Source organism: Centroberyx affinis, unplaced genomic scaffold (genome assembly GCF_046629955.1).
Source record: "Centroberyx affinis isolate AG114_WGS23_722 - 3 ecotype Tasmania unplaced genomic scaffold, CSIRO-AGI_Caff_v1 ptg000057l_1, whole genome shotgun sequence".
Classification (NCBI taxonomy): domain Eukaryota; kingdom Metazoa; phylum Chordata; class Actinopteri; order Beryciformes; family Berycidae; genus Centroberyx; species Centroberyx affinis.
The window spans coordinates 75,711-101,659 of NW_027278768.1; the positions used below are offsets into that span (position 1 = coordinate 75,711).

Sequence of the window (25,949 nt, forward strand, 5' to 3'; positions counted from 1 at the left end):
TCTTTACATGCCATTTTGGAATGGACAGTGTGTAGGAAGCCCATGTACTTCACTCTGTTCTGATGATACAGCAAAGCTTATTGTGAATGCATACAATTGGTACAAACATAAAAACACGACTTGGCCGAGGAAATGCATTTTAAATGCATTTTACATTCAAATTTCCCAGAGAGAGGAGAGAAAAGAACTGTTCAGTGTTTCTGTCAGACGCTCTGCTCTTTCTGTCTCAGATTCTGTTCTCCCGTTTCCGGCTCGACCGGCTGGCTTTCATCCCAGGTTTTCTCCTCTCGGTCATCATGTATCCACACAGTCATTCATCAGCCAAACAAAAAGGGGGGTGTCCATATTACAGAGGCATAAAGCACTTCACTGGATGGCATTTCTTTGCTTTGAGAAAAGGGGGGGGGGTAATCCTCAAAGAGATGCTTGGATGTCTTCTCTGCCGTTGCAGTCAGATCAGAGATCCGCTCATTGTTAGTAAAATCTCCACAGTCCCAGTGACGGAGAGCGATACGCCTTGATGGAGAAAGTCACAATAAGTCCTACAGCAATTATCCAGGACCGAAAGTAGATTAGGGCCCAGCCAGGGAAGCGTGGTTCCTCTGAAACAGCCTGAACAGAAGGAACGGACTGCCGGGACTTCTCAGCTGTCACTTACTGTCTGCTGTGCTGCTTTCTAACTCTCTTCACTCACCTGCAGTACCACGAAGATACAGGTATCCATGGCAGTGACAATGTGACAAAGAGTTTCACATTAGATACTGACACACACGGTACAGGAAATAAAGATTAGCTGGAAACATCGGCTGTCGGCAGCTTCAATCCAAAAATATTCTCAGTGTTGTTGTCTCAGTTATTGATCGAACCCTGGTTGGTATTGTGTTTATGTACAGTCTGCTGTCTATTCTTTGTTTCGCGTTCTGAAATGTGAGGTGCTGGGTTAGGGTTAGGGTTCAGCCCTGTTGAACTTGGTGAATAAAGTGTGCACCATGTCTGCATGCTTTATATATTGAGTTGCTGCCTCATGATTTGCTGTTTGGAGCAGCAGGTTGTTTGTCTTAAAGAGTAACTAAACCCCAAAACCACTTTTTTTTTTAGCTGAAAACTGTTATATCTGGGTATTTAGTAGTGTTGTTGATGGATTCAGGTTCAAATCCTGACATTTTAGTGCAAAATATTTAGATTCTACATTTTGTGTTATAAATATGCATAGCGACTGCCCTCTACAGGTTGAAACCTGGCTATTACAATTGAATTTTGCTATTGGCTGATCGTGGTGCCAGGTGACGTAGGGTGCCAGCTTTTGTCACCAAGCAAACCCCCCCCCCCCCCCCCCCCCAATAAAACCAACGTCTTCAGGAGAAAAAAAAACAGAAAACCTTTCCAGACTGAGCAGACTGTGGAGAGGATTATTAGCCAAAACCAGATTGAGTGGATTGAGTATAACGATTGCAGAGTAGTTCGATTGAACAGTTAGCATAGATTGTTTTAGTGTAAATTTTATAATTTATAATTTTGTGTGTTTACAGTATTTAGTAGGTTAGTTAGTGATTTTAGACCATTGTTAGGTTGTTAGATTTTTCCAGCTTTAGTTGTAGGTAATATTAGTTTTAGCTGTTTTTCATAGTTCAAGTTTGTGTGTTATAGATAGTTGTTTACGCATTAGTTAGTATTTGTTAGCTAGTGGCCAGTAGGGTAGCCACTGTCGTTTTCCTGGCTGCAAAAACACCTTCGTTTTTCTTGTAACCAATCTTTTAGAACTTTAAAATTGTTTATTTAAGAAAAGCGATTTTGTTCTCAGTGTTCAGGAGTTTGAGTTAAAGGTTTTGATTCATGGACCAAAGATTACCTGCAGCTCTAAAACTCCAGTTTGGACCAAACTCTCTCTGAAGAAATTAATTGCAGCCTCTGGGATTTGGAAATTGCAGAAGTTCACGTTGCGATTTCAATTTATTTTCGATTAATAGTTCAGCTCTAATAGCTGTTGAGATTCTTCACAGCAGCGTTAACAGGCCGGGGGATCTTTACATGACCTGAATAGGGACAGTGAACACATCAGGGAACTTTATTGTGGTTGTTAATCTGTTGTCACTGTGTTTTGGTTTTCCTGCAGCAGCGTCTTGATGGAACTCAAAGCCCCGTAATGCTCAGTGAAGGGAGGAAATCATCTGGGTCTAAGCGTACGCGGCGCGGGGGGATTTGCCTCCGCGCTCGGCTGTAGATTACAGAGGTCTTGTCAGAGTGCGTGGCTCTGTAACATGATTATTATGACTATCTGCCGTCCCTTTTGTCGGCTCCGAGGGCCGTGGCGCCCGGCGTCTCGGGGGCAGCGGCGCGCCACGCTCCAAACAAAAGACAATCTCAGCTGTTTCAAACTGGCTTATCGTTGCCAGTTTGTCGTAACGTCTTACTTAACATCTCACAGGCTGCAACATCTGCTGCTTCAATCTGTCCTCCCTCTGGGACATGTCGTCTTTTTCTCCCTCTCTCTTGCTCTTGCTCTCTCTCTCTTTCCCTCATTGCTCTCATTTTGTAATCCCTGTTTCTCTGTTGTTGTTGTTGAGTTGTGTATCTTGTGTTTTCCCTGCAGGATGTGCTGGAGGCTTCCGGCTTCACTGTAGGCAATTCTCCTACAGTCCACAAGGACAAGCTGCACCCGTGCAACCTGCATCTGTCAGGAGCTGACGCCTGCATTTATGTGAGTAGTTGGTACTCTTATGAACGCTGAAATGTGTATATGTAGAGTAATATGTATAGTCTCCTGTATGTTGTATGTCCTGTTGTCCCTGTAGTACAGTAGATGTGTCTGTATACTGTCTTACTGTTACTTAGTTTCCTCCAAGCAGGTTGTTTTCACCAGTTAGTCTGTCGGTCTGTCAGCTGGATCTCTCAAAAACCGCTGAACAGATTTCCATGACATTTGGTGGACAGATCCGCCTCAGGTCGAGGAATAAGAATAAGATAATATAAGATATTATATATATTAAAATATTGCAGTATTTTCCATGGTATCGAATATAAACCTTATAAACCTAAGATTTAGAGAAGAACCTAAGACACCTGCCGGACTGAATGATGATTTCAGTTTCAACTGCTTCCTCTGAACAAGTTTCAAAATATGGAAACATAGAATGTATATCACAAAACCTGTAACCTCAGTTAGAACTGTTAAATTGTATGGGATTTACCATTTCACCTGTTTTTAGTCATTGTCATATTGTTAAGAAAAGATTTATATGTGGCCTCAGGAAGTTAATTACCATGTGACCCTTTAAGCCAATCACCTGCCAACTCCTGTATATAAATGACATGACTTCCATTTTCCTCCATGCTCTGATGAAGGCCACTAGGCCAAAACGTTTGTTGACATGGCCAGAATAAATTCGTGAAATTGAGATTAGTCAACTTTGTCCTGAAGATCTGTGTGTGTGCGACCTTTCTACCTTTGTATTCAACGTTGGAACTTATATGACTTTGGTTTAACACCACGAACAAAATACTGGGACAGCACATCCTTTCAAAGATCTAACTAAACCTAAGATTTCTTACATTGACTTATAAGATCTGGGATTACAACCTTTTAACTATGAAACCAACATAGATAGAGACTTGATTCCAAATCCTAAAGGGGGTTAGCAGAGTCAGGAAATCAATTTAACTTCAAAGTGAAGTGACAGGAATGTGTTTGGGTGGAACAGCAAGTTGGGGAGTTGTTTAGCGTTGGTGGAGGTTTGTGCTCTCACTCTGCCTTCTAGTCATCAATAACCTTCTGCAACAATGCCACCAGAAGTAATTCCTGTGCTTTTATTGTGCTTAGTGATTCTGATTATGCATTATTAACACAACACAAAACACAAAAATTGGAGAGATTGTATCCCCGACCAGCAGGGGGCGGACCTGCGGTTCCACTCTGGTGCCAAACCGCTCGACTCTCTCCGGGTGCGAACTGTCATTTTATTCTTACATTGTCCCCGGTGCTGAAAACAGGAAATACTGCGACTTGTCATTTCTCAAGTGTCCTGCTCTCCGTCCTTCAGGTGTCCCGCCTCCTGCCTCCTGATCCCAGACCGCCGGCAGCCAACAAAAGGAGCTGTTCTGAGGTCAGAGTCTGTGGCCTCATTAGCTGAAAGGCTTGTGGAGTCCGTCGGGGGGGCGGGGGGGGTCTTGTACCTGTCAGGATGCTTCATGTCAACAACCGGCTATCCCGACGTGACCCTGGATGTGTCATGTTTTCGTCAGACCTTTGTGCCACTGAATATCCCTCTGTGGAGCCGGGGGGAGGGAGGGAGGAGCAGCAGATATGTGGACCTGTTTGTCTGTTTGACTGTGTGAGTGTGTTTGAAAATGCTGGTTTTGTTTGTGTGTTTGAGTGTATAGAGCCTCAGATCTTACTGAATGTGAATACGAGTCCGTCTAAAAGAACCCGAGACGCAGTTGAATGGTGTTTTTTTACCTTGAAGCCCATTTGGCCGCCTGGGGAGACACACTGCTAAACCAAATACTGGAAAAAGATATACTGGAACTTCTGGAGGAAAGTGGAGAACCTGCACAGACATTTGTATGCCTTTTATTACCTCCACCAAGGAGGTTATGTTTTCGGTGCCATTTGTTTGTTTGTTTGTCTGTCAGCAGGATTACGGAAAAACTACTGGCCTGATTTTCATGAAACTGGAAGGGTGTAGCATGGGCCAAGGAAGAACCCATTAAATTTTGGAGCGGATCCGGATCCGACTCACTAACAAGCAATAATAGCACGAACCTTGGCGGAGGTCTGCGCTCTCCGAGTGCCCTTCTAGTTATTAATATATCTGTAACTAGAAGGGCACTCGCAGAGCGCAGACCTCCGCCAAGGTTCGTGCTATTATTGCTTGTTAGTGAGTCGGATCCGGATCCACTCCAAAATTTAATGGGTTCTTCCATGGCCCATGCTACACCCTTCCACAAAGTTTCATGAAAATTGGGCCAGTAGTTTTTCCGTAATCCTGCTAACAGACAAACAGACAAACAAACAAACGAACAAACGGCACAGAAAACATAACCTCCTTGGCGGAGGTAATAATAGCATAATGATCTAATTGCTAAGTTCACAATCAAGAGAAATAAAAGATTGAACAAATGACGTAGATCAATAAAACAGAAGGACAATGAGGTGAAGTAGTAATTTAAAATGAAAATAAGTAGTTCAAGCCACAAGGATACAACAAAAGGCATAAATAACAGACAAGGCAACAAGAATGAAAATAAATGTGTTATTCACTGCTTTTATAAGTCTATTTGCAAATGCTATAAGAAAAATAAAGATGTGATTATATTGTCAGCAAAGCCTCACAGTGTGCGGTTGGATAATTTCATATTTTGACTATTTTGTATTCCTGCGACCAACCACCTGATTATAAGTGGCTGTGTGCGAGCGTCTGGACTACTCGACTCTTAAAGAATACAAATGGGTAAGAGCCAAAGATTATAAAAAGGCGTTACCATAAAAGTAGGTTTTAAGAAGTGATTTAAAAGATGAAACTGACTGATTCTATCTTGTATAGTATGGGCCGGTAGGTTTGTTCACTCTAGTAGCCACTTCTGCAGTTAAACAGCCATTGTTCAGCAGGGACGGGACGATACATCGCAATTCAATAAATCTCAATACAGAAATGTGACAATACGTATTGGCGATCAGAAAAATGAATGGTGATATCAGCTCCATGTTATTCTGCTGTAGTAATCACTAATGAGACTCTTGACCGTCACAGTTTCACAAGCTCTCCATCCAAATTATATTATTGTCACTTTGTAACGCCATTTTTAAATTGTTGTTTACATTCCAGCAGCCAATGGCATCGCTAGAAAGATTTGTGTGTCAGAAATAAACAGAATTCTGAACTTTTATTGATTACATCGTATCCTGATTGTATTGAACAGAGGTGGAGAGTAACTAAGTACGTTTAATCGAATACTGTACTTAAGTACAATTTGAGGTACTTGTACTTTACTTGAGTATTGCCATTTTATGCTACTTTATACTTCTACTTAACTACATTCCAGAGGGAAATATTGTACTTTTTACTCCACTACCTTTATTTGATAACTTAAGTTACTAGTTACTTTGCAGATTCAGATTATTAATACAAAATATAATCAACTAATAAATTGTGATGTATTATTATAGATTACTGTAAGCTACCCAGCAGTAATAAAGTAGTGGAAATCAGCCCCATCTTTTCCAGCTGCAACATTAAAGTGATGCTTACACATTCATGCATCAATAATTATAATTCAATAATATAATATATACTGTATTGTTCTGAAATGGGCCATTCTGCATAATGAGTACTTTTACTTTTGTTGCTTTAAGTACATTTTGATGCTAATACTTTTGTACTTTTACTTAAGTAACATTTTGAATGCAGGACTTTTACTTGTAACAGAGTATTTTTATACTGTGGTATTTCTACTTTTACTTAAGTAAATGATCTGAGTACTTCTTCCACCACTGGTATTGAATCCTGAAGCTCATATTGCGTATCCTATCGTATCGTGAGATAAGCAGATCGGCCCATCACTAATGTTCAGAGGTCCTACTCTATTCTAGAATATTGGACTCATATTGTACTAAAATAGTGAAAGCATGCAGGCGGTTTCTCCTCCTGCCTTTCCAACAGCGTATGATTGGCTCGGTCTCGTCCTGTCAGCGGTCTGTACTGCTGAAGCTCTGCGGGCGGCTCGTCACCTCCGCTTCACAGCTCACACACGGTTATCATTAACACGTCGGTACGCACATGTGACAGTTACTATAGCAGGAATACCCAAGAGGCCGTTCTTCACTGTGATTACACGATATGAGTCTGCACCTCGCACCGTCAGCATCACCAAACTACCTCAGGTTTTACGGCAGGTGTTCTGTTATTCGTTCACTCTCCTCTGCCACCTTCTCCCAGACCGTCTGGGGATTTGAACCACCGAACTTTCAGTTACAAGTCGGCTTCTGTGACCTTGAGGCGGCCTCCGCTCCCCCGGGTTATGAAATCTGTTAGTGGAGTTTGTCAAATTGAAACACTTGGTCTCTTATATAACAAGTACTCACAATTTTGATTATATAGCTGTATAAAGAAGTAAAAGCAATACGCTGGGGGTGATGCGGGGCAGCAGGGTAGAGACCGTCTCGTAACTGGAAGGTCACAGGTTCAATTCCTGCAACAGCCTTGTTTCCTGTCGAAGTGTCCTCAAGCAAGAAGCCCCGCCTTCTCATTCATTTTGTTAGGTGTAGGGGAACCTATGAAGACTTTGAACTATAATCTACTTGTCTAAAATGTGTTTAAATATATGATATTAGAGGCTTACCTTTTCACTGTAGGAGTTTTAAGACAGGTGAAGAGTTGTCTTGAAGTTAAGAAAAAAATCAAGAACAAATTTGAGAATTTTCATTTCAAGAATACCATTTATTCCTAAGTTTTTTCTTAGGAAGAAACATAAGAAAAAAATGGCACTGGAGAAGTTTTTTTTTTCTTAAGACGTTTTTTTGAATCCGGCCCCAGACTCCTGTCTCTTTGAATGGGGAGTCGTGTGTGTCTGAAGTTCTAACATACATATTATCATTTGCATTACATATTTACAAAAAACATTGAATTGTTAACAACACAGAGTCTTAAAATTTGTTTCAACAGACACTGTTGCCACAGAAAAATGTCTTTTTTCCTCTTACTGGTGTTAGTACGCGGCTCCATCCACTGCTTCACCAAACAGTGAGATTAACACATTCAAGACTAATCTGGTTTACAGTTTGTCATTGTATCAGCTGTCAGCAGTGATGTCATCATGCAGTCCACAGTAGGTGGCAGTTATATGTCTGACAATATCATGTTATAAATGTATTATATGTAATATATAATATATAATTGTATATAAAACAGTTGCTGACAGACAGTTGATGTTGCCCCCAATTTGCGTGAGTTGTCGTAAATAAAGTTCTGCGGCTGTGTTGATTGGCCACTTCTGCTGATGACACATTTTACGTTGTCGGAGCCGCCATATTTAGCGTTATGGATTTTCCCATTCAAACCTGATAGAGTGCACTGTCTCTGTATATGATACTGTTTCTGATTCAGTTTCATTGGTCCTCAGGTCTCCAGGACAGCCAAGGTCCCGAAGTACACCTACGTCTCGCTGGGCGACCTGAAGCCCGGCGCCGTGGTCAACGTCTACGGAGTCGTCGTCTTCTTCAAGCAGCCGTTCAAGAGCCGGGGCACAGGTCAGTTCAGGAGCATGATGGGAAAATGAAGGGTTCTGTTCCAAAACACTACAAACATTTTACAATAAAAGGTTAGGCACGATGCGGATGTTTTTTGCATATTTCTGTCCGTTTTCGTCCTGGCGGATGATAAATGATTCGGGCTTCAGTTGGCGGTTGCCCTCTTCAGCTCTGCGTCTCATATGCAGCTGCACATCAAACCAGACTTTGTTGACAAGACCCTCAGGTGTGTTTGGATTCAGTGCCTGAGAGCGCTTGATTTTCTGAAAGTCTGCCTCCGTTAACGCTTGGTGGTGGGATGTTCTGTCGCGTCCTTCTCTGCAAAGTTTTTTCACTACTCCCAACGAAAACGTTGTTGCTAGTGATAAACTCGGGATCTTTCAACAGACACCGGGATCGGCTGATCGGTGGATCATTGATGAGCCGGTTAAGCCCCGCACGTAGCCAACATAACTGTTTAAACCATAGGGTTCTCTCATTAATTTCAGCCTGTCTCCTTTCTTTTTTATCTTCCTCCTCCATCCTGTCCATCTCTTTCAACCACTCATCCAGGCTTAGCCCACCCAGTAAATCAAAATTAACAACAAAATCTGACATTTTGGAACAATTTGTTTGGCGCAGTAATACTGATGTGATGCGGTCACAGATGTGTGTTTATAGAGTATTTTAAAACAGCTTCGCACCTATTGGCTTAAAATACCGCTTTTAATCCAATTTTAAGTAGCTGAAAATACATCAATATACTGTATACACTCACTGGCCAGCTGAACCACTTCACCATATCTGCATGGTTTATATACTGAGTTACTGCCACATGATTCGCTGTTTGGAGGAGCAGGATATTTGTGTTAACAACCAGGTGTACCTAACAATAATAATAATGATAATAATACCCTTTATTTGTATAGCACCTTTCATACACAACATGCAGCTCAAAGTGCTTTACATCAATAGAAGGCAGATAAAAGACAGATAAAAAGATAAAATTCATATAAAAGAACAAGCAAAATGCATTGCATTAAAAGAATCAAATCAAGTAAAATAGAAAGATAAAAGAACACAACAAATACTCCCACTAATAAAGTGACCGGTGAGTGTATTAAGTCAAAGTAACATAAAAAACATGTTTAAGCATTAAAATACAAATCTTTAAAAAAATATGAACATTCGTTTAGTCCATGAAATTACAAGTACCGGCGGAAGTTGGCGGAGCGGGGAAGACATCATCAACCTTTATTTAGTTCTCAGAAGACACACTGAAGGTTGAGACTCTCTTCTCCAGTGGTGCCGAGATTACAAGTAGAGAAAATCACAAATAACACGAAAGAGGAAATTAATGAATAAATGAATAAATAAACAACTAAAAAAACAAACAAAAAAGACAATTCAAAAAGAGAATCACACAGATCAGTCCATCCTCACAAGTACATCATTTAAAACAGGTGCAATTAAGGTTAACCAGAGTTGATATCTTTGACTGAAACTGTCCCAGGGGAACGAGGGAATCAAGGGAAACGGAGAAGTTGTGAACGCAACGTCTCTCCGTCAGATTTGTGAAAAAAATTAATGGCTTCAGGCGTATCGCAGGCTAACGCTGTGGAAAGGTGTGAACGAGGCCTCAGACCCTCCTCCGGTCTGAGTCAGTGTGATCTGACAGACGATAAGGGGGTTGGTCTGAGTGAAGGGTGTGTGTGTGTGTGTGTGTGTGTGTGTGTGTGTGTGTGTGTGGCACTGTGTCATGCTGTCATTAACTAATCCTCAGAGGTCCGGTGCTCCAGAGAGGTTAGGATCAGTTAATGGGCAGAAGGAGGCTTTTTTTCTTTCCAGGAGAGAAGTGAAGTGCTGATGTGCTCAGAGCGGAAACCGTTCACTCTGCTGGTGTCTGGACTGCCCATTATCCACACTGCCCCCCCCCCCCCACACACACACACACAAACACACACACACACACACACGACGCCTAGCACAGTGGCAAAGCAGCGGCAGAGAGAAACGTCTCCCTCGCTGGGAAAACACTGGGAGGGCTGCATGGCGGGAGGGGGGGGGCGAAGGCGTGTCAGAGGTCAGGTGGTAACGAGGACAGGAAGGACGATTTGAACTTTCCCGTCCAAATTCACTACAATTTTCTCTCTAGGAAGAGAGAGAGGAGCAGAGCAGATGGAAAGGTTACAGATTATTACTTACATACACATCTGGGGGCCGGATTCGCAAAACCCTCTTAAGAAAATAAATCTTCTCAGGTGCCATTTTTTTTTTTTAACTTTAGTCTTAAGAAAAAAAAAATAGGAAAAAAATGCTATTCTCAAAAACAGTTCTTATATATTTTCTTAACTTTCTTCTCATGTTATGAAAAAACTTAGGAATAAATGGTATTCTTGAAATGAAAGTTCTCAAATTTGTTCTTGATTTTTTTCTTAACTTTAAGACGGCCCTTCACCTGTCTTAAAACTCCTACAGTGAAAAGGTAAGCCTCTAATATCATATATTTAAACACATTTTAGACAAGTGGGTTATAGTTCAAAGTCTTCATAGGTTCCCCTACACCTAACATTAAGATGAACATTTATTGTAAAGCTTTATTTGGTGTAGGGCCAGGTAGGCCTCTGTCTCATGTTTATTGAAAATAAGCTGCAAATTTTACAGTTACCAACAGCAACCAATGTTTAAATCTTTGCTCTAGTTGCCCTAAATAGGTTTTTCCCCAATTGTTTTGTAGATGGAAGCACTTTGGGTTGCCTCCTAGCCTTGTCTCCTAGCCTCCTAGCCTTGTCTCCTAGCCTCAATGGCAGTAAGCCTAAAGTTTATTAACCAGAATTAATTCAGGCCCTATTTTGAGAAGTTCTTAAGTTGGAAAATTAAAGAAATGCATAAGAAATGAGACTGTTACTAAGAAAATATTGAGGAATTGCACTTAGGAGCCTTCTTAAGAACTTCCTAAAATTTCCTCTTATGTCATTTCTTAAGATCTATCTTAAGAACACATTGGTGAATCCGGCCCCTGGTTTGCAAACGGGGTTTAAAAAGTGAATTGGACGGCCTGGTTCAGATGCTCACTTCTCTCATCACTGCACACACTGCTCTCAGGACACTGCAGTAATCCACTGAACCATCCTGTTTAGCCATTTAGTTCATTTCCTTGTAAACCAGCTGTAACACACTCTGCTGATACCCTCGTAAAGAGAGGAGAGTCATTTGGGGTTGACCAGCGGTGCGGCTAGCGGTTAGCGTTCAGAGATCCTGTTGTCACAGTTATGAACGAGGAGCGATGCAAGTGACAGTAAAGCAATAAGCAGCAGCCCATCCAGTCCCCATTGTCCTGCAGCGATGTGCCAGAAGAATGGAGTGTCTGTCTGTGTGTGTGTGTGTGTGTGTGTGTGTGTGTGTGTGTGTGTGTTGGAGGGGGGGTTAATGAAAATCCAGCAGCAGCGGAGGCTTTGTCAAGCTTTGGATCCTGCTGGTGTCGATTAAAGTCGAGAGCAAACAATGATATTAAGAAAATCCATCTGATCAGACACAGGAGAGTCAGAGCACACACACACACACACACACACACACACACACACTCTGAGACACACAAACACACACACACACACACACACACACACACACACTCTGAGACACACAAACACACACACACACACACAAATCATTCATGTGCAAGAACACGCAAATACAGACGCAGACATACACATAGACACAAACACAGACTCACACACACTCATAGCTTATATGAAGACACACACACACAGTTACAAACAAACTAATACACACAGAGACCCATACACACACACACACACAAAGAATCACACACACACACACACACACACAGCATTTCTAATAGGAGTATGTACCAATGTTATTATAGTTTTGCATTTTTCATTAGTTTTTATTTTTATTTCGTTTTGACTTTTTGTTTTCAATTTCAGTTTAGTTTTGATTAGTTTTTAAAGCAGGTTTGCTAGTTTAGTTTTAGTTTTATTAGTTTAGTTTTTATTTTTTGAAAATGCTTAGTTTTAGTTTAGTTTTTATTAGTTTCAGTGTTAGTTTTAGTCTGTTTTTGTAATATGGGGTATTTGTCAGGGGTGAGTTTCAAAAAGGTAAAAAAAATAAAAAATAAAAATAAAAATTGGAAGATAGATTTAATATCCACCCAAAATACTAGGCTTATGTATGAAATATATTGACAAAGACGAAAACTAAAGACATTTTCTCTATAATTTTAGTTTATTTTAGTTAGTTTTGTAACACACAATACATTTTCAGTTAGTTATCGTTTTTTTGTAAAGCCTCGTTTTTATTTTTATTTCAGTTAACGAAAATGTTTTTGCACACCTAGTTTTTGTTATTTCGTTAGTTTTCGTTAACGATAATAACCTTGGTATGTACAGCAGTAGAGTAGAGTCACTGACTGTTTTCACACAGACAGCATCAGGTTTCTGACAGGACGTTCCTCTTCCTCAGACCTCTGCACCACGCTGAAGATCACAGACCGCTCCAACCAGAAGGTCGGCTGCACCGTCTTCTGCGAGAAGCTCGACGATCATCCCAAAATCTTCCAGATCGGAGACATCATCCGCCTGCACAGAGTCAAGGTGCAGCCGGGGTTAAAGCTTGTCTTAAGACCTGTTCGCACGGGACTAGTATTACCTGGGGACCTCTAGTAATTTGTAATAATTGTGGAGGTCGTCTGTGATCTTAATCCCGTGCGAATCTGCCATGTCCGTAATTTGTAAAGTAAAAATTCCACCGCAAATTACCTACCATATTTCGCCAAACACAGAGATCATGTGATAATATTAGTCCCGTGTGAATCGGCATCTCGGTGATTTGGGGTTGTATTTATTTTTATTTTTTCAAGGTTTTTTGTTTTCTCCGTGCCTTTTTGCTGCCTCTCATCCGGGGGTTAATTTCAGTAAATTCAAGTAAAATACAGACTTTGCTTATCCCGTGCGAATGTGCCGCATGAAACACAGACGTGGGGGGGGTAATTTATAAATCACGAGGTCCCCAGGTAATACTAGTCCCGTGCGAATAGGGCTTTATATTGGCAAACTTATATTTGAAACCTCATCTTATATTTTCCTTGTTGGTCTCGGGACCCTCGGCTTTGGGACGACCCGCCCGAGGCGAGCAGCATCAGCATCATCTTTTAAAATCACTTCTTAAAACCTATGTCTATAGACTGTTCTTATCTTTTTGTCTTCTAGTCCCTTCTCGTTTTTACTTGTTTAAATTTGTTTTATCAACTTGATGTTTGGTTTTTAAAGCACTTTGTAAACTTCCTTTTACAAAGTGCCAAACAAATTAAGTTTAGAATAATAGTAGTATTAATAATAATAATAAATAGCTCCCTCTTGATTTATCAGTGTATGTACTTTATATTTACATTTTAGGCATTTACAGTGTTACAGTTGAACCAAATTTATATATTGTAACACAAAATTTTAGTACCTATTACAGCGTTTCTTGCACCTTCCGATGGATGAAAACAAAGCACAACATGATATTTCCAAACAAACAGTGTTGTCAATTATAAAACGTCCATGCCAACAGCAGTTTACTTATTCAAACCAACCATATTCATTTTGGAGAAAACTGGCACTATTTTGAACTGAGAATAAGTAACTGTGTAAAACATCTCTCTCTGCAGACTCAGCTTTTTAACGACTCCATCACTCTGATCAACACCTTCGGTTTCTCGGTGGTGGCGTTTGACGGGACGGTGGGCGGGGCCGTGGAGCCGCGAACCTCCAGCCGCTCCTTCCACTTCGACCAGGAGGACCGGCGGGCCGTGGAGGAGCTCCGGTCCTGGGCCGCCAACCAGGCGCTGCTCCCCCCCGCTCCCACAGTGCCTCTGTCTGCCGTTCAGCCCAAAGCCTACTTCGACCTGACCTGCCAGCTGCTGGCCAAGGCCCCCATCGACTCCACCTGCACCCTGCTGAAGGTAAGAGACACAACTTCATTCAATAAGTGGAACAAATCCACAGGAACTTCCAAACCCACTGGACAGACTCAGAAATACATGGCCATCAAGCAAATCCTGGAAAGGTGATATTTTGGAGATACAATGAATGAATGAATGAATGAATGAAATGTTATTATTGTGTCGTGCATACAATTGTATTCCCAGCCTGCATGGGCTTACAAGACACCATAAATTCAAACAAGCCAGGACCAGAGTACAGCGTTTACACAACAACAGAGAAAGAAAATAAAGAAACTAAAGCATCTTTCACCTTCAGATCTTCAGACCATCAGTGAGTAGGGCAGAACTCCTAAATCACTGACAGAAGCTTACTATGTGTTACTGAAAAATCAAAATAAATATTAATTAAACAATCTATCTTGCCTACTTCTTCATCTTCATCTCCTTCCAGGCTTTTGAGATAAAGTTAGCAAACTTAAACGCATCAAAATTAAACAGCCATTCCAGTTTTTGCTCATCTGAACACCAGAATATTTCAGGGTTTTGTCGAACGATTTCATGGAACAGTAACTCTCTCAAGGTTTTGACCCGACAGCGACAATATAAAACACATCAGCAACACCTTGACCAGCACATTTCAGTGTGGGGAATCCAGTAGACTGTATCAGTCTACAAGGGACGGGACGATATATCAAAATTCAATATATCGCAATACAAAAATGTGACAATCTCCATGTTATTCTGCTGTAGTAATCACTAATGAGACTCTTGACCATCACAGTTTCACAAGCTCTCCATCCAAATTATATTATTGTCACTTTGTAATGACATTTTTAAATTGTTGTTTACATTCTAGCAGCTGAAAAAAAGATTTCAGTCTCAGAAATAAAGAGAATTCTGCACAGTCAGACTTTGTTGTCACTGAACTTTTATTTATTACATTATATCCTGGTTGTAATTGAATCCTGAACAGATCACATATAATTTAGAATCGTATCGTGAGACAAGCAGATCGTCCCGTCCCTCCTATCTACATACAGACAGCAGACTCTACATATCAGCATGGCATAGTGATTGAGATGCAGAAAGTGTCTTGGTCTAGTTATGTAAAATACTGAGAGGCTGATTAAAAGTAAAGTCACAAAGACAAAAACAGGTTTCTGCAACATCACAGCATGTCAACAATAATATTCTTGGACAAGATTTGGAAGCAAATGGAGTCGGAGGCGTCCAGCAAAGATGCTGAAACTGACTCGCTGCCTGTTGAAAAGACTTAAAACATTATTTTTTTTATACGAAAAGAAACGCAGGAGCACCGTGTGATGCACTTTACACCAAATGAGTCTATCTCATCGTACTAGGCTGGAGGTTTTTCCTTTTTTTTTTAACCTCCAAACCAAACACAAACACACACACACATACAGCAACACACACACTCAACCGCTGACTTGCTCGCCCGCTTGCTCGCTCGCTCGCTCTCTCACACACACCCCGGGGAGTGTGTCTTCATTTGAATCTTTCCTACGCCGCGTTCCATATATTTCATCATGTTTATTTATGTCTTAATGCGTCTAACGCTGCCTGCCGGTAAGCGATAGACCTGCAGGCCTGATAACCTCTCTGTTCAGACAGCAACATGACATTCACCAGGAAAAGATAAAGAGCGTCCCGGGGCTGTTTTTAGCGGGAGCTCTTCTTCATTTGTTATTGCCATCTTGTGTTTTTTTTTTTCCCCCTCCTCTTTGCCATCCTTTCTACCTCAGGTGATGTCTTCTTGTTGTAGTTGATGTCACTGTGACTTGTTGTCTTGTTTAGTAGCTGTGCTCCCGTCTTCTCCCTCCATTCACATCCCATGTGTCTCCGTCCCGGTTGCCCTCAGTCTGTATTCGTCTTATTCAACATGGGAAATTAACTTTTCAGTCCTCTGGCCGCAGCAGCGTCAGGTGATTTCATGTATTTCACCAGGCACTTGCACTATTCTACCTGCCACATTGGTTTTTAGAATAGAAAATGAACCTCCAAATGATGGTTGGTTGGCTGCCAAAGTAGGTGGTGGAGTAGATAAATTTAACAGGATTTGGCTGGCGATTCCTGGTTGTTTGCCAGCCGCGTCTCATTGCCTTCTTTAGCGGCTCGGAGCCAGCCTTGTGTATTAATGTGTAGTTGTTTGGGCCTGACAGATATATCAGAGCCATATATCAGGCCATATTGGCCTGCCTGTACAGATATATCTGTATACTTTGCCCATAATGCACTAATGAAAATTACTTGTGGTCAATCACTTACAGTTCAGTTAGACTGTAAGCTAGACTTCACTTTAGGGCTGAGCGATTTTGAAAAAAATATCTAATTGTAATTATTTTGACTGATATTGCAATTGCGATATGATTTGCGATATTAGAGGGTATGATAATTTTTACATTATTATTCTCATTTTCATTGACAAACGTATTGAAATGATTATGGTGTGATTTTTGTGGGGATCTGTACCAAGTCTGTAGAATATGATGTGTAGGCCAGGACATCTCTGCAGCACCACAATATTTAATTTAAAATGATATTTTGACACACATTTCACCTTTAATAAATATTGTGCCTCCTGCGATTTGAAAATTGCAGTAGGCTATATAGCGATTTAGATAAAATTTCGATGAATTGTTCAGCCCTACTTCACTTTATGGTTAATTTCAAATTTACTCTATTTTAGGGGAAGGGGAAATCTGCAGAAAAACCCAGTGTGTAAGGAAGAGCTTGGTGATAAATATCAATATAATATCGATATCATGATCTCAGACTAGAGATCCTCTGGGATTTTAATATCGTGATTTAGCTTAAATGTTGTCTTTTCCTGGTCCTAAAGGCTGCGTTAGTTATCTTTTACTGTTATACAATTTTCTGAACTTATTTGACTGTTGCAGAGTTCTAGAGTGAAATGAACACAGAATGTCTCTACCTGCTTCTCCATCATGTCCACATTACTACTAATACTCATTTCACATGTGTAAAATCACCAATAGTCATCCCTAAAATATCATCACATTATTGATATCGAGGTAGTGGGTCAAAAATATTGTGATCTTTGATTTTGTCAGTATCGCACAGCCCTAGTGTAAGGGGTATTTGGAACTCTGTTTTCTGAGAGGGATATGATAATGTAATGTTTTTTTTAGGATTGATTTACTTTAAAATTCAACTATTTGTCATAGAGACTCTCAGAGACAAATATGAGCACGTCATCCTAATGAGGTGTCTAACACAGATATGTTGGATAATATTAATATTACTCCCTAATTACTGGCGTTAGTTGGGCCAGTTGGACTGTAATAGCTGTATAGTCAAGGAGGGAAGGAAATTACCATCAACCTCCAGCCAAACGCCGGTTAATTGTTAGTTTACTCTACAGCTAACCAACCATCAGTTTCAGTCCTGTTCTCTTCTAAACATGTATTTGGTCGCTAACATAGTTAAAGTGTCAGGTGAATTTTGGGATTTACCAGACACTGTAGCCTTTACACTAGTGGTTCCCAAACTTCTTCATGTCCGGACCCCCAAGTAGACGCTTTAAACCACGGACCGCCGTTTGATAAAGGTTTTCTCATCAGAGAAGTTCTGCCATCTGGCTCTGCTGTAAGTGGGGAGATAACTGTGGAGAGAGTGGAACCTCTGATAAGAATAGTCATTATTATATATTATGTTATACACTCCCAGTGCTAACATAGTGAATTTATTAATAGTGAAATTAAACTAATCCTTACTGCTCTGGACCCCTGGAACTCCTTCAGGGACCCCTGGGTGCCTGGGAAGCTTGGGAACCGCTGTTGTAGACCAGATAGGGCTGTTCGATTCCAGAAATTTTGGAATCAACTCCGATTCCGATTCCAAGTATTGGGAATCGACGGAGACAATTCCAAGAGTTGATTCTAGACAAAACATTTTTTATTCTCGATTACAAAAACGAAAACATAGCAGATCTTGTACAATGAACAGTGCAGTCTCAAATTTGATGTCTTACCTTGTTATCATCTCTCTCTAAAGTAAAATACCGATGTGTGTGGTGTAGAATTTTCTCAGCAGTCAGCGGCAGTGTCTAACACCTGGACTAATCTCTCCCTCTCCTGCTCTCTCACTCTGTTGCCAGCAAACTTGAGCCACTTGTTCACTTATCAGAATCGCCAGATATAATTTGGCTCTGGGATTCACTCGTATGCGTGTGTAGGGAATCTACATTTTCTCTAGGGCTGTGCAAAAAAATCGATACAGCTGAGTATTGCAATATTTGTTTCCATGATACTGTATCGATTTTCCAGCCCCTCGTTTCAATACATTAAGAAAAATTATTCATGTTTTAAATGGATTTAAAATGTCCTTAAATTTCCCTCAAATCCCTTTGAATTAAATAGTTTTGACTCAATTTGTCCGCTGAGTGATCAATATCATGTGATGTACATATTAGACTACCCTGATGGTACACAGCAAGTTGTATTTTCAGCTCTATTTTTAAATTTTCAGTAAATTATGTAGAGTATTGCAATGTATCGCAATATGTATTGTATCACAATGTATCGTGATATGTAGCGTATCGTGAGGTCCTTGCCAATACCCAGCGTTAAGTTTCTGTACTGTGTGGATCGACTCCATGGCTTTGGAGTCGATTGTCGATTCCCAAATGCCTGGAATCGAAGAATCGAGTCTTGTATCAAAAGTCTTGTATCCTGTTCTGGTCAAGAGGTTGCAAATTGTGTTTCTTAAATCTTGTGTCTTGTTTTTCTTGGCAGGTTTGGGACGGGACCAAATGTCCTCACCCTCTGCTGAAGGTGACGGCGGAGCCGGGCGTCACAGAAGGATCTTCCTCCGCCTCCAAGGAGCGACAGAACCTCGTCGCCAACGTCCTGGTCTACGATAACCACGTTGAGTTCGCCAGGCAGCTAAAGGTCAGAGTTCATCGACACAGCCCAAGGCCTTAACGTATGTAGATGCAAAATCAAGGTGTAAGCGATTTATCAATACACAGGATCTGCGATTGCTTTGGGCCGTTGTAGAGCGTTTGCACCCGTCGGACACAGTGATAACATACAGGAAGCAGGGTTCCCACGTGTCCGGGAAACTTTAATTTCAGTAAAGCTTACCAGTCAAATTTTAACCCTTGAGTTGTGCTGTTTTTTTGTTGTTTTGTGTCAGTGGTTATCTGTTTGACAAAAGTAAATTTAACTTAAACTGAAATTAAGATTTTATTCATCTACATCAATACAGCTATAGGCTACTAGGGGTGCATGTAACAACCTATTACAATACCACCTGTTAAACAATGCTTTGACAATAACACACACCTGACAGTGTACATTATGGTGTGATTTACTACTTTATTACATTTCGAAATTGTTACAGAGGTAGAACATAGACAATTTTTGTCCAAGTTTGAAGTTCATATGAGACCTGGAGTATAAGCCAGTGTGTGGAGTGAGTATTGTAACTGCCACAATTCAAGTAGTGTAACACAGAACATGTTGGTGTTTGTTTGTTGAGGAGAGCTTTGTAAGTAAAAAAAAAAAAACATACCAGTGCTGATCATGTCTAACAAAAAGAGGAGGCCAGAGGACCTTATTGTACAGTTAGCAGTGATGGGTGTAGCCGTCACCTGTAATGAACCTGAGACTCTTCATCATGAACCCTGCATCATTAAAAAAGGAGGAATAAAACTGGGGTTAAATGTGTCAATACTAGGCCTACCGGTAAATTATATGACCGTTTGTGGGCAAGTGCTGTCCTGTGTTGTCAAGAAAAACTCCTGGAAAATGTCCTAGAAAGGCCCTGGAAAATGATTTCTTAAAAAGAGTGGGAACCCTGAGTGTGTTTATGACTGGAAGGTTGTCAGTTCTAATCCCAGACCCAATGCGAACATCCGGTCAGTGAAAATTGAATGAGAAACGCTCTCTAACGCTTCCCTTAACAACTACTGCTGACGTTCCAGTGCAGCTGCTCAGTTTCCACCAGTAGGAGACTGTGGTTGTACTGGGCAGCTCCCAGCTAGGAATATGTGTAACTTTCTGAATGTGACACAAAGACTTGCTGAGAAGGAGCAGACAGCCTCAGCCTCAGTCAGTCTTCCCTGGGCAAACCAAAGATGAAAACAGGTCTTCTATCTTTGCTGAGATTAGGGAGTAATGCTGAGGGATTCTCTCTAACTTAAAACCACACCGGCTTAGGCTTATGAGCTACTGACTCCACAATGATTTTGCTTTGATATGCATCAGTCAGTCATACCAGAATACAGCGAGCAGACCATAGCGTTTGTTTTAACCTGCAGGCAGTACCAGATGGGTGGGTGTTACTGCGTCACGATAATTCAGATGGTGTTTGGTGAGATTTTTCCTTTCTTCTGTTTATTTTCTGTGATTGTTCAAAATATCTGGCACTCCAGCACATTGTGTTGGTCTGTGTGGCAAACCTATCCATCAGGGACTAAAGTAGGACAAAATTAATGATGTTGAAGTGGTAATTTGCAAGATCCTTTTTAAAATTTAGTCTCCATCTTTATTGCTCAGCGCTCATGCTGTGGTGTTTCTGCACTGCTTTTCCTAGAGATCCCTGTCAATCAAACAGTGTGGGCGGAGCTTGGATTTTCTGTTGCTGTAGTTTGAGTTTCTCTTTTCTCTGTCTGTTCAGCCATGGTGGCTATCGCCGCTCATACTAACTACCCAGTTCTTCTTCTTCTGTTTATTCCAAACAAACTGGAAACATAAAACGCATCACTTCCTGGGAAAGAGCTACCAGACACCAGCAAATGGAAAAAGCTTTCATGAACTGGATATAGATTGGATCACTGTTGAGTTAGAGCAGAGAGAGAGGAGCAGGACAGACATTTACATGAAAATGGATTATTACTTTAAGTATTTGCTAATACTGTTTGACCCGGCCTGTAGCCGAGTGTGAAGCAAGAGGTGGAATACGTGCAGAGCAGGAACTTTTTACTGACTGATAAATCCTGAACACAGCAGCCATTTTCACTCCTTCATTAGCCAACTAGGTTTCTAGAAAACAAAAGGACCTCCAAATGATGGCTGGTTTCCTGCCAAAGTGACTAGTACCACTTACTTAACTTACCAGCCACAGTCCATTGACCAGCATTGACTGGAGCTAATTTCAATTCCTAATTTCCTGCCCCATCCTTTCTTACTGCAGTGATTCTCAACCTTTTTCATATCAATGACCCTAATTTAGTCCACATTAGAGCCACAGACCCCCATGTAATGAGATTTTGTCTCTCGGACCCAAATCTGAGAATATTTTTTATTGTTAGGTATGATTTTGTCTAGAATCCCATGACTGTCTGTATTGTAGGTAGAGAGATAACAGAGAAACTATGATCAAAACAGTCATTCTTCTACATTCTCTAATGGTGTTAACTTCTTGTAAATGAAATAATGGTGAAGTTTAACAATTCATCCATTTGCTGAGGACCCCCTGGAACCACCTCAAGGACCCCTGGTGGTCCCTGGACCCCACGTTGAGAACCACTGCCTTACTGTACAGTACAGTTTTGACTTCTTTCCTTTTGCTTTTTTCAAACAGTTCTCTCTCTTTCTGCTCTACAAAACACAAATACAGTTGGTTCCCTGGTGCTCAGAGCGCCTCAGGCTCACCTCGGATTCCCCCCCCCTGCTTAAAATAATAGCTGTGAATTTTAAAAAACGCTGTAGTCGTCATTCGCTCATTTCCATCTCATGCCGTCTCTCCTCCTCGTCCTATAGAATGTATAATTCCCGCTTTGATCCTCGTCGCTCCTCAGCCATCTTCTTTATCAGCGGTGCAGATAGGGCGATATTAGCATACAGTTGTGTAATTGTGAGACTCGTTAGTAACCTCTTCCTGAGGAGCGTCTTGTTTCCGACGCGGCGGGGGATGTGGAGGATGTGGTGACCTCCCACTCCGCCTCGATGGGACCACATCAGGGTTTTTACCTCTTCATTTTTCGTACATTTACATTTTTGCATTGTAGGCGTTTATCAGGCGCTCTCATCCTCGCCGCCTCCCGGCGAGGGAGCGGGTCGCGGCTCGGTGTCTTGCTCAAGCACATTTCCCACGGGACAAATGGCTGCTGATGGACACGGATTCGCCGCTGCGGGAATCGACCCTGTGAACCTCCGGCTACAGGATGGTCCCTCGAACCACTCGGCCGCGCTAATCTGCGTTACCACATTTTGCATTCTGGGTAGATAGATAGATATTTTTATTAACGTGTCGCTCCTCAACACAGACTGTGCGAGGTAAAGTGCAGAAGTGCAGGCAGAATGCAGACGAGGCAAAAAAACGACATGTACAACACAATACACAATACCTACTGGGAGGAACATTCACTCAGAGTTATAAACATTAAATAAGTACACATTACAAAAATAAAAACAATGCAAAAGCAATATTGGAAAAGTTTTACAGATATTAGAGGCGTATTACATGTATAGATGAAAATAAAACCATTGGGTTATTTTATCAGACATATATAAACATCTCCTAGGTATTTAGGAATGTGTGACGTTTATCCAGAACAACTTAATGAGTGCAACACTAAATTAAGTTTAATTTCCTTGATCACCAACGTTAGAAGGAACTAATACTAAGGAGGTCAAGGGGTCATGCCGTAAAGCCCGGACAAAATTCCAGCCATCCTTGAATGATCATGTAAGAGAGAAATACAAGGCAAATATGTAAATTAAGAGGTAAGGAGAAAAGGAAAGATCACTAAGTAATATATAGCAAGACAGCAAGTGATAATATCTGTCTTGAATCACCCTTTTAGGACTTACTTTTTAATAATGACGGCCTCTCTGTACTTCATCCCTTTTATTACACAGTTACTTGCCAAAGATATTAATCATTTGACATGAAATATTGATCATGAAAATGATATTATTTGAAGCTAAAGTAATTTCCAAGCTTCTGCCAAAGACATAACGTAGCAGAACCGCAACCATGGCAGCAGAAACTAATCCAGGAACATGACTACTTATGATCAGTTTTGTAGCATCCATGTGCTGCTTAATGAGATTAAACCTGCTTGTTGGCTGGTGATTAAATTAACCAAACATTCCCATGTATTGTAAAATGAGACGTGCTGAACAGCTAAGTGTTTGTCTGCAGTAACCAAGGAGAGGCGTCTTTTTAGCTCATGTTGGCACCAGTTAATTTTCCCCCACAATAATATCCAGGGATTGGCTATGGATCGGCCCGGTCCGTCCGTTCATCTGTCCATATCTCACACACCTGAATATCCCCAAGAGGATCAATAAAGTCTCATCTCATCTCATCTCATCTCATCTCATCTCATCTCATCTCATCTCATCTCATCTCATCTCATCTCATCTCATCTCATCTCATCTCATCTCATCTCATCTCATCTCATCTCATCTCATCTCATCTCATCTCGGATTTTGACCAAACTTTGGGAAATGATGTATGTCTTGGCTCCATTCCAGCATTTTCAAAATTACACTGCTCTACAACGAATGTTTTAATTGTGTGTACGTCACGCACAATATCCCCTGTGTTGCTGTTTGGATTTTGAGGAAACATAGGGGAATGATACGTCTCATTGCTCCCTTTTGGCAGATTCAAAATTAATTTTCAACATGTCAAAATTGTCTGTACATCAATCAGGAAACATGAGGAAACATATTTTGTACTTATTGCAGCGTTCGTGGGAGACGACATGTTTACTGTTCTACATGTTCTACTGGTTTGATTAGAAATCAGCAAAATGGAGCGGAGACTTCTTGACTGAAGAGTGAAACGATTAGATGCGAAGCAGGGATCTCTTTTTCAGAAATAACAACAGACCTCAGTGTGTTCCATCGTCCAATCAGAACTGAGTATTCAACAAAGCTGTGTAATAACAGGCTGTGAATAACGGGACCGGCATCAGCAGCAGAGAGCCGGGAACAATACAGCAGGTGATGAGCGGCGTTTGACATGTTCATGCTCCTTTAGAGGCAGCAGGTGTGTGTGTGTGTGTGTGTGTGTGTGTGTGTGTTTGCTTTGTCTTCTTATCTAGTGTGACTTTGTGACCGACACAATGTGATTCTGTGTTAGAGACCAGAATAAAGATGGATGTGCTTCCACGATACAAGCAATCACACTCAGACTCACACAAATACACTCCAAACACACACACACACACACACACACACGCGTACACACACTTACACACATCAGAAAGAGAGAATTCCATTCCAAACAGACTGGATTGGATTGATGTTTCCAATATAACAGAAAATCAATGACTGTAAATCAGACTGGACACAGTAATTCCTCTGTTCCTCATCAGATTTCCCATCTGATTTTCACTACTATACAGGGTGCAAAGTAAGGTCTGGAAAGTCTGGATAATGCATGTGGTAATTTCCAGCTGTCTAGGTTTATGAATTGCACAAATAGACCAGAACCTTCAAATGCAGTGAAAAATAATAATAATAATAACTTTATTTGTATAGCACTTTTCTAAAAACAATGTTTACAAAGTGCTTTACATACAATAAACCCCAAAAGCAGTGATGTGAAACTACCACAATGAATGATAGAAAAATAAAAATAAATTAAAAAATATACAGTACTGTGCAAAAGTCTTAGGCACCCTAGAGTTTTTATACAAATTTCTTAGAAGTCTTAGATGTTTATTTGTTTTCTGCATTAGTGTGTCAGTAGACTGCTGTTTATTGTACATTTTTGATATTCAGAAACTTTTCATTTCATTAGTTTTGAAAGCATCTTCGCTTTATGGATATCTTTGACATATGCCTAAGATGTTTGCACAGTACTGTATATATAATAGAAAATAGAAATAAAAGGTAATATATGAGGTGTTAAGAAGTGATAAGTAGTCAAGGTCTAGAATTTTAAAATGGAAAATGTGAAGACAGCAGATGTGACAGTGTTAGCAGTAGCAGTAATGTTGAGTTAAATGTTCAGAGAGCTTTCTGTTATTTTGGAGTGCAGTGTGAGCAGTTTGTTCCTCTGTGGGGCGGCAGGTTTTTCCAAATGCCAAAATCACCCCCAGGAGTTCGTCCCACAGATCCGTGTCTCTCTCCTTTTGTTGTCTGGATTGTGGTTTGATGTTGGACCCGCAGCATCTCTGCATCCTGCCTGTCAGTCAGCTGAGTTCAACACTTTATTGAACTGTCAGAGTTTTGAGGAGAAGCCAATGACTTTGTCCTCATAATGTTTGCATTTGAACTAAGATGGAAGGTGCAGCTCAAACAGTTGTAAAAAAGTAATATAGGACAACGCTAGTGATGTAATACTTCCTGTCAGTGATTTCAGCCATCCTCACAAGATAACCCCACTACACAATATTACTCCCCATGATTACCAAGGAGTTGTTTAAAGACATACTGAGCAGGATTTTCCCCCTTGAAATAGCATAATCTCATCCAAAAATGATCCTTCTCAATCATTACTTATGGTCCATTGCAATCTCGGAACCCATCGTCTATCGGTCTGACGACGATTAGACTCTGGGGGCGACAGCCAATATTTGGGGGTTTCCGGTGTAGCCAGCGGACATCCGGGCCAAGACTTCCTCTTCCGTGTGCGGGTCATTGTTTACAGTCCAATTAGCAACTTGAGACGCGAGAATGGGGTTGGAGTTGAGTACAATACACAAACATTGATACTTTCTGTAGGTGTTTTAGGTCCGGACGACATTTCGGCTAATCTCTATAAACAGATATCTGCATATGAGACGTCGTCTCTCAACTCCGACTCCATTCTCACGTCTCAAGTTGCTAATCG

The 25,949-nt window shown here is 40.9% G+C and overlaps 1 protein-coding gene across 1 annotated transcript in view; it reads left to right on the forward strand.

Annotated features, from left to right (window-relative positions):
* The window catches only part of pot1 (protection of telomeres 1 homolog), an 88,608-nt gene that overhangs the window by 21,738 nt on the left and 40,921 nt on the right, over positions 1–25,949 (forward strand). The window contains 6 exon segments of the mRNA XM_071519246.1: positions 2,591–2,698; positions 4,038–4,100; positions 8,116–8,242; positions 12,704–12,834; positions 13,893–14,186; positions 18,944–19,099. Coding sequence (XP_071375347.1) covers positions 2,591–2,698; positions 4,038–4,100; positions 8,116–8,242; positions 12,704–12,834; positions 13,893–14,186; positions 18,944–19,099 — 879 coding nt within the window.